Below are 13787 nucleotides of genomic sequence, written 5' to 3'. Positions count from 1 at the left end.
CAATGTTGTAATTAATATAGTTTCTATGTGATTATTTGCGTCTGTGAAGCCATTTACATATTCAGTCCCAAGAAAACTAAAAAAGTGGAAAGATGCATACTCATTGCCTGTTCAAGTAATGAACAGGCTTCTGCTTGACTGGAGTCCATATTATTAAGTGGAGAAATGAAGTAGTTGACTAGAAGACCACCCTAAGTTATCGGACATTATTTGCATTGCTAATGACTTAGTATTTCACAAAACCAATTTCACACAAGAAGCCATGGATAATTTTGAAAGTTTTGGCTGTGATCCCCACTTTTCATGGCAGTGCCATCTCCCCAGCCCATCCTACAGCAGTTTTTAGTGTGATGAAACTGTAGACAATCATCCACACTATGATGGCTTCCAAATACAGCATTCAAATTCAACATGATGTTGGAGGAGCTCCTGCATTGGCGCCTGCCCATCTCTTCCTTCAAAAGGAGCCTGGAGGCGCTTGGTGTCCTAGACCAATCTTTGCTGTGACTGAAACTGGCTGGATCTCCCCAGTGCCAGAGGAGGACCTATTCCTTGCTTCACAATCTACAGAAGCCCACACTCCCTTGCAGGAATCCTCAGACCTGCCTGGAGGCCAGAGTCTGACCCCTTTGGGTGGATGGCCTTAGTCCAGGAGCAGGACACCTGAAAACACTAGGGAAGGCTTGGGAGAGGCAGGGACTTGAGAAGCAAAGACAAACCTGCAGAGGGAGCTGGGGGGATGGGGTCTGTGCTCTTTTCCAGGGCAGGTTGCCCCAGGGTCTGCACTCACTCACCAGTCCAGATGGAAGTTCAGGGCACAGGATCAGGGATTCCAGGCAGCCCAGGGAGCCGCCCGGACAAAAGGGCCAAGGTGGGGGCAGGGCGGGATGGAATATCACACAGCGAACCTGGCAGCACAATCTGAAGGAGCCCGCACTCCCTTGCAGGAATCCTCAGACCTGCCTGGAGGCCAGAGTCTGACCCCTTTGGGTGGATGGCCTTAGTACAGGAGCAGGACACCTGAAAACACTAGGGAAGGCTTGGGAGAGGCAGGGACTTGAGAAACAAAGACAAGCCTGCAGAGGGAGCTGGGGAGGGGGTCTGTGCTCTCTTCCAGGGCAGGTTGCCCCAGGGTCCGCACCCACTCACCAGTCCAGATGGAACTCCAGGGCACAGGATCAGGGATTCCAGGCAGCCCCTACTTAAACTATTTCAATTGATAAATCAGTGAACACACAACTCAGGGTAAATGATAAAATGTTGTAGAAACTTATGACTATAAGGAACAGAGATCATATTAGGCAGATCTTCTTCCACTAGGCATTTCCAGAGTAACTTACACATGGTTTGGAGGAAGCTGTAGTCAGGTCTCAGTGACAATATTTCCTACTTTGACTACTCCACTATACCTTTTTCCTTTTATGTACTGAACATTTAGGTAGCATTCCCATTGGTGTAGATTCTATGATGAGGGACAACATCTGATATACAATATTAACATAATTATGTTTATTATAGAAAATTAGGTAAAAATCACAAGTGCTACCATTGCAAAGAGTTTTTCTTATTGCAGAAAACTTGTATCAGGGCCTCCTTGATGTCTCTGTTCCTTAGGGTATAGATAAAGGGGTTCAGCATAGGAGTCACCACTGTGTACATAATAACCATTATAATCTCTTTCACAGTAGAGTTATTAGTTGATGGACTTAAGTAGAAACCAATAGCTGTTCCATAAAACAGAGACACCACAGATAAGTGGGAACCACAGGTAGAGAAGAGCTTGTGTATACCTTGGGTAGATGGAACCTTGAGAATGGAAAAGACAATCTTTGCATAGGACATAACAATAAGTAGGAATGGTATAATACCAATGAGACAACTCATGATGAATATCATTAACTCATTAATGTAAGTGTCTGAGCATGCTAGCTTCAGGATAGCCGATATTTCACAGAAAAAATGGATAATTTCATTGTTTTCACAGAAAGACAATCTCACCATGAGTATGGTGTGCATCAAGCCATGTAATGTGGTCAGTAACCACAGTGACAGCAATAGACAAACACAGAGTTTTGGACTCATGATACTGGTGTAATGGAGGGGGAAGCAGATGGCCACATAGCGGTCATAGGACATGACCACAAGAAGAAAACTCTCCATGTCTGCAAAAATCATGAAAAAGTACATTTGTATCAGGCAAACCTCATAGGTGATGGATAGGTCCTGGGTCTGCATGTTCTGCAGCAATTTGGGCATTGTGACAGAGGAGAGGCAGAGGTCAGAGAAGGACAAGTTGCTGAGAAACAAGTACATGGGAGTGTGCAGATGGGAGTCCAGTAGAATGAGGATGATGATGATGAGGTTCCCCAGGACGGTGGTGAGGTACATGGCCAGGAACAGGGTATAGAACAGGTGCTGGTGCTCTGGGGGGATGGGCAGGCCCAGGAGGAGGAACTGGGAGATGACAGTTTGGTTGTTTCCAGTCATGACCTGCATCAAATACTTTAAAATAATAATTTACAATTTAATAATTACCCAATGGTTGTGCCTGTGTGAGGTAAATGGATTCTACTCTTCAATCTCATTTGCTGATTTAGAAAAAATAATTTTTATGTTCTGTAATTGTTACAGTCTTTACTTGGCATAGAATAACCTTGATTCTTTAGTTTTATTTTTGGTCATCCTTGGTAGTTCATGACCTTCTACTCTAGTAGTATATACTCTTCCAACACTCTCCTAATCCGTCTCTACATCTCAGTGAAAGCAGCAATGTTTCTGAGACATAAATGGAGTATTGTGTTGCATGTTCTTCAGTAATTAATCTTACTGTCATAAAAGTTATTATAATCTCTACATCCAAATATGTTTAGTCATTATAGTCACAAATAGCTTATTTTAATGTTGCATTAGAATGCTCTAATAATCTAGTAGTGTCTAGTCACTACTAATTGCTTCTGATATGCACAATATATTGGCATATCTTGTTTCTGCCTGCCTGCTTATTCTAGGAAGTAATGAAAACAATTTACCTAATTCTGTAGTTTTTCTGTGAATTTTCTTGATTAACTTTTATACACTCAATGCCCTTAATTTTATATGAGTCCCAAGAAAAACACTTATACTTTATTATCTTAGATTACCAATTGAAAATCAGTTATTGCTCAACACTGAAACAAACTTTCGTTATTTTCATATGACATGATAGTATATATAAGCGACTCCAAAAACTCTACCAAAGAACTCCTACAGCTGATAAATACCTTTAGCAATGTGGCAGGATACAAGATCAACTCCAAAAAAATCAGTTGCCCTCCTATACGCAAAGGATAAAGAAGCAGAGAGAGAAATCAGAGAAACATCACCTTTCACAATAGCCACAAATAGTATAAAGTATCTTGGGGTAACTCTAGCCAAGGAAGTGAAAGATCTATTTGACAAGAACTTTAAGTCTTTGAAGAAAGAAATTGAAGAGGATACCAGAAAATGGAAGGATCTCCCTTGCTCGTGGATTGGGAGGATCAACATAGTAAAAATGGCAATTCTACCAAAAGCAATCTATAGATTCAATGCAATCCCCATCAAAATCCCAACAAAATTCTTCACAGACCTTGAGAGAACAATAATCAACTTTATATGGAAAAACAAAAAAAAAAAACCCCCAGGATAGCCAAAACAATCCTATACAATAAAGGTACTTCTGGAGGCATTACTATCCCTGACTTCAAACTCTATTACAGAGCCACAGTAATGAAAACAGCTTGGTATTGGCACAAAAACAGGGATGTTGACCAATGGAATCGAATCAAAGACCCAGATATTAATGCACAAACTTATGAACACCTGATTTTCGACAAAGGAGCTAAAAGTATACAATGGAAGAAAGAAAGCATCTTTAACAAATGGTGCTGGCATAACTGGATGTCAACTTGTAGAAGAATGAAAGTAGATCCATTTCTATCACCACCTACAAAACTCAAGTCCAAATGGATTAAAGACCTCAATATTAATCTGACCACACTGAATCTGATAGAAGAGAAAGTGGGAAGTACTCTATAACACATGGGCACAGGATACCACTTTCTATGTATAACCCCAGTAGCACAGACAATAAGGGCAACTTTGAATAAATGGGACCTCCTGAAACTGAGCAGCTTCTGTAAAGCAAAGGACACTGTCATTAAGAAAAAAATGCAACCTACTGACTGGGAGAAGATCTTCATGAACCCCACATCATACAAAGGTCTGATCTTCAAAATATATAAAGAACTCAAGAAATTAGACTTTAAAATGCTAATTAACCCATTTAAAAAATGGGGCATTGAACTGAACAGAGAATTCTCAACAGAAGTTCGAATGGGCAAAAGACACTTAAGGTCATGCTCAACCTCCTTAGCGATTAGGGAAATGCAAATCAAAACAACTCTAAGCTACCATCTTACACCTGTCAGAATGACTAAAATCAAAAACACCAATGATAGCCTGTGCTGGAGAGGATGTGGAGTAAGGGGTACTCTTATCCATTGTTGGTGGGAATGCACACTTGTACAACCACTTTGGAAATCAGTGTGGTGATTTCTCAGGAAACTGGGAGTCAACCTACCTCAGGATCCAGCAATTCCACTCTTGGGAATATACCCAAGAGATGCCCAATCATACTCCAAAAGCATTTGTTCAACTATGTTCATAGCAGCACTATTTGTAATAGCCAGAATCTGGAAACAACCTAGGTGCCCCTCAATAGAAGAATGGATAAAGAAGGTGTGGCACATATACACTTTAAAGTTCTACTCAGCGGTAAAAAACAATGACATCTTGAATTTTGCATGCAAATGGATGGAAATAGAAAACACTTTACTGAGTGAGGTAACCCAGACACAAAAAAGGAATATGGTATGTACTCACTCATAAGTGGATTCTAGCCATAAATAAAGAACATAGAGCCTATAATTCATGATCATAGAGAAGCTAAATAAGAAGGTGATCCCAAAGAAAAACATATTGTTATCTTCCTGGATATTGGAAATTGACAAAATTGCCAGGCCGGGGTTGGGAGCACGGGGGTGGGTGTGAGGTGGGGATAAGGGGAGATGGGGGGAGACAAGGGAGAAAATAGGGAGAGCTTGAGGGAATGGGATGGTTGGGATGGAGGAGGGGTGATATGGGAGCAGGGAAGTATATATCTTAATTACAGGAGCCATTTTAGGGTTGGCAAGAGACTTGACTCTAGAGGGGTTCCCAGGTGTCCAAGATGTCCCCAGCTTGTTCCTTAGGCAGCAGAGGAAAGGGTGCCTGAACTGGCCTTGTCCTATAGCCACACTGATGATTATCTTGCATATCACCATAGAACCTTCATCTGGTGATGGATGGAGATAGACACAGAGACTTACATTGGAGCACTGGACTGAGCTCCCAAGGTCCTAATGAGGAGCAGAAGGAGGGAGAACATGAGCAAGGAAGTCAGGACCGTGAGGGGTACGTTCATCCACTGAGATGGTGGGACTGATCTAATGGGAGCTCACCAAAGCCAGTTGGAATGGGACTGTTGGAGCATGTGATCAAACCGGACTCTTTGAATGTGGCTGACTGTGGAGGCTGATTGAGAAGCCAAGGACAATGGCACTGGGCTTTGATTCTTCTGCATGGACGGGCTCTGTGGGAACCTTGTCAGTTTGGATGCTCACCTTCCTGAACCTGTGGGGCCTTGGGAGGACCTTGGACTTCCCATAGTGTAGGGAACCCTGACTGCTCTTTGGCCTAGAGAGGGAGGGAGTGGGGGTGTGGGTGGAGGGGACAGGAGGAAAGTGGGAGGAAGGGAGATGAAAATTTTTAATAAAAAATAAATAAAAATTAAATAAAAAAGAAAATCAGTGTTTGCTTTCTTTCTAACACAGATTCACTACTTAATTGTTCACAAATCATCTAATATGGTTTTTCCCCCACCAACATCTGAGGCTCAATACATCCCAAGGAAAAAAAATTACTTCTTTTTCTAAACAGCTTTAGTCTCACACATATCATGTTTTCATACTACAATAAAATTAGTTAAAGATCCATTTATTAGTTTTAATGCATTTTTCTTTTTTCTTACCTTGATATCTACTCTAGTATAGCATATAATCTCACATCTTCATCCTCTTCTTACCCTGGCATTTAAAACCCTCCGATCATATTTTTAGAAATGGATTCATCATTTCCTACCTGAAATATTAAAGTTAATATTCAATTACAACCCATGTCCCATGCTTACACACTATTTTCTTCAAAAATGTTTAATCCACACTGGCATTCCGAGCTGGAAATACAGTCCTCTCTGTTAGTAGTACTCATGTATCTGTACTGGCCTTCCCTTGAGGTTCTGAAAGGAAAAATCCTCAGCTGCAGCCACAGAGAACCATCTGTGCATATTCCCTATAGTCCCTGATAAAAGGTGGCCTGCCCACCTCCCATCTCTTCCTTTTTCTTTGTATTCACGCTTCTCCACCTGTCTCTCTGCCTCTTTCTTCTCTTCTGCCACTTCTGTCCTCAGAGGCCTGTCACCCCTCTTCTCTCCCCCATTTCCCATTCACTTTCCCACAATAAAAAACCTCTCCACCTGAGTTCTGTCGCATGGCATCTTTGTCTTTCATGCTGCTTTAAAAAATTCCAACCCTCTCTTTCCTGATTCTTTTCTCAGATGACCATCTTATTCTTAAAGACAAAATTCCTATCATGTGCACAAATTATGCTTGCTTACCTAACTTCTATCAACATCTACAGCTCGTTATGCACTCACATGGTGCCTGCGTTTCTCTCTTCAGCATTGCTGTATTTCAAATTGAAGTTCATGCTTCCAAGATTTCTAATTTGGTGTTCATAATACCTATTACATCCTTTCCATGTGGTGTGGCTTATCCCAGTATGTTTCTATGTTATGTTGACTATTCATTGTATCTATACCACAGTAAGATCTACTACTATGTTCCATCTTGTGCTCATCTCCCATTTACTGTTATCTCTGATTACTGATTCATAGCTGCTTTTACTATACTGTAACTTCATGCAGGAAAGGCCATTCCCACCCTCATACTGCAGCAATGCCAGTCCTGCCTCAATGTGACTCGGTATACATAAAGATTTTCTGAATTTTGTGTTCCCTGAGACAAAGACTCTTTCAAACTTAAGGCAGAAATGAGCATTAAATTAAAACAATTACTCTTCTTTAATCTCCCCAGAATATAAACTCACTAAACTTAACATTTTAGCATAAAAATTTGATACTCTGTGATTAGCTTTACAGATACAATTGTGTATTCGTAAAAATATTAAGACAGGTAGCATGCAATGCTCATTTCAATAATATTAATGACTAAAAATATGGCTCAGTTCATATGATTTCAACGACAGTGATGTAGAAAATATATATGATGAACATTTTATAAAGTCGCTGTTAATTTTATTCTTCTCTTGAGTTCATCTTCAGATATCCTTAACTAACTTAATAATTAATTATTATACAAACTAACCTATGTCCCAATAGCAATTTGGTTCAATTATAGCTTTATATATTTCTGTGAAAATGTTTGACACTGTTACTAACATTCAGATTGTAATTAACATTAAATCATAGTAAAGTAACTCTAACCCTTCATTATGTAATGAGCCTCATGCAATCAGTTGCTGGAAAAAGCAGAAAAATAGTGTAGTATTGTTAGAATCTTCATCCGACTGCCTCGGATTTGATATTGTTACCTTCATTCTTCCCAGGTACTACAGTTTGCACCATTTTTACTTATTAATGCTCAATTGTGTGCACTGTATCTTTAAAACAGTTTCTTGCCTTGTTATGCTTTCTTCTAAATGACTGTCTAATTAACCCCAGTCTATACCAAAGCTGGCAAAGAAGTCGAGGAGAATTACACAGAGATATGGGAACAGGGCCTTAGCATTTAGCTCAGTGGTACTTTATCTCTGTAGCATGCCAAAGTTCCTGAATTCCATCTCTAACTGAAAATAACAGAGGAAAATGAACAACACAAGAGAGTTGGAAACTTCTTCCATGATACCATAGGACTGAGTCCAAGCTGCTGGAGTCTCCATCCTGCTAATGGTCACCAGGGGAGCTGCACTAATAGTTTAACTCTTAGATGTTGTGTTTGGTGAAAAAGGGAAGAGCAATACAGGAGAAATCATGCACCTAGTTTCTCAGAATTATTCATGATCTGTGAATGAGTAGAATCCATGTTTTATGGAGGTTATGTGAAGAGATTTCAAAGCAGAGGTCATTTGTAAAGTTTGCTGCTGATGACCTAATGGACCTCATTTCTTCAATTTTTTGAACTCACAGTCTTTACTTGAATACCAGATGAGAATCTCCCTTGGAAATGTTTTTAGCAGTTAGCATACATGCAACTCTCTTGGATTCTCTGAAAATACTGATGCTGGTTTTGAGCCTGATATTCAACTTTATAAATGGACACTAGCTGATGTCAATACTTTTATTGACGGGTTGTGGTGAGAAGGAAGTACGTGTATTACTTGAAGTTATAGACTTGACTTCTGAGCTCTTTTTGATAAATCTGTTAAATATTTGCTAATGTTCCAAAGCTAAAGATGTTTCAAATGAGGACATAAGAACTCCATCATTTCCCCTACCCTGATATTAGGTTGATATGGAAAAAGAATTGCCCTGTAAGTAACTATAATAATACTGAACATCACCAAAATATTATCAAGGTAACTGTGGAACAAGATATTTCTACAGTATGATGAAGTATTTCAAAGTATGGAAATGCAAAGAACTTTATCATACCTGAAAATTGCCAGTCATACTGAGATAAAACTGGAAATGCAAGATGCATGGGTTGGAGGACAGTTGGGTACCTTCTGACATTTTATCTATGATAACTGAAGATGTATTAAGGTCACTGCTTCAGACCCTGGTTTCCTTTACTTATATAAGCACAGGAAAGAACATCTGTAATCAACACCTTCTTACAAGTCCCTTCTAGGCATCTCTGAACCCAGGGGCTCTGCATCCCAGTGGAGTCCAGTCCTGAATAACTCATTAGAGATACAGTAATTGCCCAGGATCCATCCAGGTCCAATTTCCTCAGTCTCCTGAGATGGGAGCTGATGATGGCTACTGATCAATCATAAATATACTTATGAGGAAGTTGGAAAATGAAGAGAACATCAATTAATACCTACCATTTGTATGTTAATGAAATGGAAAGGATTTATGTGTAACTCTAGATAGACATTTGTATAGGCTAAGGATGGGCTATTGGGAATCACTGAAGTAATTGTAAAGGCTTTGTGTTTGAAGAAATTGGCTGTTTTGATCTTGACTATCAATTTGTGGAGATGGAGTTGTTCTCAGAATTAATTGTTACTCCCAAATTTCATTGGCATGTATATTATGCCTCCTCCTTCAATTCTCATCTTAAGTACATATGTCTTTTTCTTCATTTAAGTTTGGTAATGGACTTTTTATTTTTATCATTCCACAATGGACCAGCTTTTGGCTTTATTTACTTCTTTTTATATTTGTTTTTCAAGTTCAACTGAGTCCTACTGTGTGTGTCTGTCTGTGTGTTTGTGTGTGTCTTTTTTCCTGCTTCCTTTGAGTCTGAGGCATTCTTCTTTTCTAGGTTACTAACACAATTAACTTTACATAATTTTTCTTTTCCAAATGTGTGATTACTATAGCACACATTTCTCTCAACAATCTGCTTGCTGTTTTCCCAACAATTTTGATATTCATATTTTTCTCTGTATTAATTTCAAAGTTTTTTAAGTCTTGAAAATGTAACTCATTTCAAGAAACAAGAAACATAAGAATGAAACTATATATTGGAGGATTAATTGGTTAAGTTATTCATAGGTAAAATGTTTGTTCATTCATAATTCTAGAACCTTGGAAAAGGGGTCTACAACTACTAAGCAACATCATAGGATAAAAATATAAAATTACATATTAAAATATTCCCCAGTCACTATTCCTAAGTAGTTTGTTATTAACTTTACAAAATATATCAATTTTCCCTCCTGCAGCAGAATAAAATCCAATGCCTCAGAAGATGGCTGAAAACAAAGGTTGCACCAAAATTCTATAGTGTTGGGTTTTCTTCCCCAAATATTTGTGTATGGTAAAGTTTCACTTAAAAATTAGGCACAATAAAGACTAATAGTAACTAATAATGAAAATTATAATAATAATAATACTTTATCATAATTAGAGCCATCTAGTACTCTCTATTTTTTCTCAAAAATACTCTTATATATGTATATATACACATACATGTATGTATATACACACATATACACACACTTATATGTATAGCATATATATTATTATATACTGACCTTCCTACTTTTAATTGTAAGATATATTACAATGCCTATGTAACAAGAAGTTAGGTGATAGATACAGGCAATGTGAGGTGGATATAGGCTGCTCTCTAAGCCTCATTTGAAGATTTATCTGAAATGCCCTGTATAAGGCTTCAAAGCACAGGAGTGGACTTGGTTGTCAAGATGACTGTAGAGCACTTTACAGGGAGGGCAGCAGATAGGTTATGGAAATGTTAGATGAAGTGAGTGTTCAAATCTCTTGTTGGATGGAGTCTGAGAGAACTCAGTTTTCATCACAATACACAAAATAGCATATCATTTAAAACTATGAACTGTCAATCTCTGGCAGTTTTATTTAATACTCTCAGATTGTAACTGAGTGCAGGGAGCTGAAGATGTAAGTCTTTATTAAGAGTGAAACAGGGTTGGAAGTCCCTAAAACGCACTATAAACATACAGGAATCTGCCAAGGAAACAGTTTAATTGGTTCATTTCTTGAGGTTTTAGGTCTACCATGGGAGTAAAGCCTTTAAGCAGGAATATCAGGCACCTTTTTACATTGCCACCACAGGCAGGAAACACAGTGTTGAAAGCTTACTGCTGTTCAGGGGTGCTGTGTGCTAGGTTCATCTCAGTCAGCAGGTGGGCAAAGTAAATTTTTTAGGATGTTTACAGTGACCTTCCAGGAGGTCTTGGTCCATAAAATCATATTCACCTGGATGCAATCCACAGGTTCTCATCTTCTGTGAAAAAAGAAGAACCTCTTATCCCAAGCAACATGTTTTTAGACCCAAATTCTAAAGTTGAGATACTTTTATAATATACATGTTTCTTTAGCTTATTATAATATTAAGCATGTTACAGATATACCACACAATCCTACAGGTCAAGCAGTTATAGAGAGATAAAATTGAACTTATAGTTATAGGATATGTTAAACAAAGAAAAAGGGGTGGAAAATGCCCCCAGAAGTAGATTACATAATGCTTTATTAACCCTGACTCTTCTTAACACGAATGAGAAAGGAACAACAGCACCAGAAAGACATTGGATAACAGAAAAGTCTTCTGAATTAAATCAACTGGTTTACTTCAAAGATGTGCTGACCTCACAATGGAAGCCAGGAGATATGCTGTGTTGGGGAAGTGGTTTTGCTCTTATTTCCACAGGAGAAGAAAAATTATGGATACCATCAAAATTAATAAAGATTTGGCTTGAAGAGAAGGAACCTCTTGAAAGGGAGAAATGACAGCTCATCCACAATGGTGGTAACCATACTGGTGGTAAGGAAAGCAGAAGGGTTGGGGCAGGGTTCTATTCTTGTCTTTGCAGGAAAATACTCATCTTCAAAAATTCAAGAGACCCTGGATGTTTGAATACTGACAGTTGAAAAAAATAAATACCCAATAAAGATCATCAAGAAAATCAAATATGATTTATAAGCACAAATGTTAAAAATTATATATTTATGTATATATGTATATGTAGTATGGAGCAGCTGGCAGGTCTGCTTTTTGTCCCTCCTGGCTCCCAGCCGCCTGGCTAGCTTAAGCCCCGAAATAACAACACACAAACTGTATTCATTTAAACACTGCCTGGCCCATTAGTTTCAGCCTCTTACTCACATCTTGATTAACCCATATCTAATAATCTGTGTAGCACCACAAAGTGGTGCCTTACCAGGAAGATTCTAGTGTACGTCCATCTTGGGCTGGAGCTTCATTGTGTCTGACCTGGTGGCTGGCTTCATGGTGACTGGCTCAGAGAGGAGAGGCATGGCGATTGCCCGAGGCATCTGCCTCACTTCCCTCTTCCTAGCATTCTGTTCTGTCTACTCCACCCACCTATGTTCTAACCTATTAGGCTAAGCAGTTTCTTTATTAATTAACCAATGAAATCATCAGATAGATAGAAGACACACCTACATCATGTATATATTTATATTTATGAATATATAGAGCAGGTTTTGGAGTTGGACAATGGCTCTGTCCTTTAAATCTAAGCATGTTGTTAAAAAAATCCAGAGTTTCTGTCTCATGTCAGGATCCATGATATGGGATAGAAAGAAACAAGTATTTAGAAAAAGATTTACTTTTCTTCATACCTATTTTTGTCTTTATCGTGCCTTTCTTTGAATAGATATGTCTGTATATGTCTATATAAATAATTCTTAAGTATTCCACAATGAACAATGAATTTTTCTGCAGTAATCTTTGAAGTTTCCAGGAAGAAGATGGGGCTCCACAACAACCCCACCTGGTTGATATGACATCATGATACTGATAGCGCTACTACAAGACCTGTTTGGGTACCAGTTGCAAAAGGTAGTTCCATCTTGGTTAGCTGAAATAGTGCACATTTTTACAACATTCTGGCCAGACCTCCAGCAAATACTCAGAGATTATTTGCAATCATACCAGACGTTAATCTTGGAATTTAACCATCATTTTACTTTCACAGGATTCCATAGAAAAAAATGTCACCCCCATGACAGCTGGAAGTAATTCTAGAAGATGACATCCCCTCTCCCAACAAAGTTTGTCCTCAGAGTTAGGGATATCATTTAGGGGTCAATTATAATTGGTTTAGGGTTGGGGGTTAGGGAAAATTTTATAGGCTCAGGGATATCTTTGAAAAAATGTGGGTGAAATTGGATGGGATAATTGATTGGTATGAGCTTACTCACACTAATAATAGTGATAATAATAATAATAATTAATAATAATAATCCTTGTGAGTTATTATTTATAGGCAATTACATTGGTATAGATTCTTGTATATTGATACAAAGTTAAATTATATTGAATATTGTATGCATGCATGCTCTACCTCTGCCTAAAACATTTTTGTATATTGATATATATTTACCATATTGCATTGTACATTTCTACCTCTGATCAAAGTACTTATACATTGTTTACATTTGAAGTCATTGTCCTCATTTGTTACACAACTGTTTATTATATAATATTCTAATATGAAGTCTTTGTCTTTAAGTTATATATAGGTATTAAGGATTATAGATCAATAGTTATTTATGTTTGTCATACTTATAGTTAGACTAATCAGGTTCTTTAGACACATAGAGATTATATTCTGCATAGACAGTTAATCTTTAACCACTTCAAAGTGCTGTAGAAAATGGCATTTAAATAACTTAGGGTTCTGTTGAAGTGAGACATGATTGCTCCTGAAAGCACTGATCTATTCCCGAGATAATGTTGAGCACCAAAGACACTCCACTTGGAGCTTGTTTTCTTCTTGGCAAAAACTGGCCATTGGGCAAAGAAATGCCCATACCTCAACCACTGACAAGATACATAGTATCCAGAAATGAATAAGCCAGACTGTCAAATCTTGCCAAGACAGGGTAAGATGGTATTGAAAAATTTCTTGCCTTTGAAAATAGTCTGTCAGTTATTCTAGGTCTTAGCCAAAGTTGGTTGATTCAACGT

The 13787-nt window shown here is 38.3% G+C and overlaps 1 protein-coding gene across 1 annotated transcript; it reads right to left on the bottom strand.

Annotated features, from left to right (window-relative positions):
* Positions 1 to 1542: 1542 nt before the first annotated feature.
* On the bottom strand, positions 1543 to 2487 carry LOC119812561 (olfactory receptor 1496-like). Its single transcript, XM_038327305.1, has one exon. The coding sequence runs from the start codon at positions 2485 to 2487 to the stop codon at positions 1543 to 1545; it is 945 nt and encodes a 314-aa protein (XP_038183233.1).
* Between the last annotated feature and the right edge of the window lie 11300 nt (positions 2488 to 13787).

This window comes from Arvicola amphibius, chromosome 4, assembly GCF_903992535.2.
Source record: "Arvicola amphibius chromosome 4, mArvAmp1.2, whole genome shotgun sequence".
Taxonomy (NCBI): Eukaryota; Metazoa; Chordata; class Mammalia; order Rodentia; family Cricetidae; genus Arvicola; species Arvicola amphibius.
The sequence above is the reverse complement of the archived record's forward strand: the minus strand, read 5'-3'. Positions and strand labels throughout refer to the sequence as shown.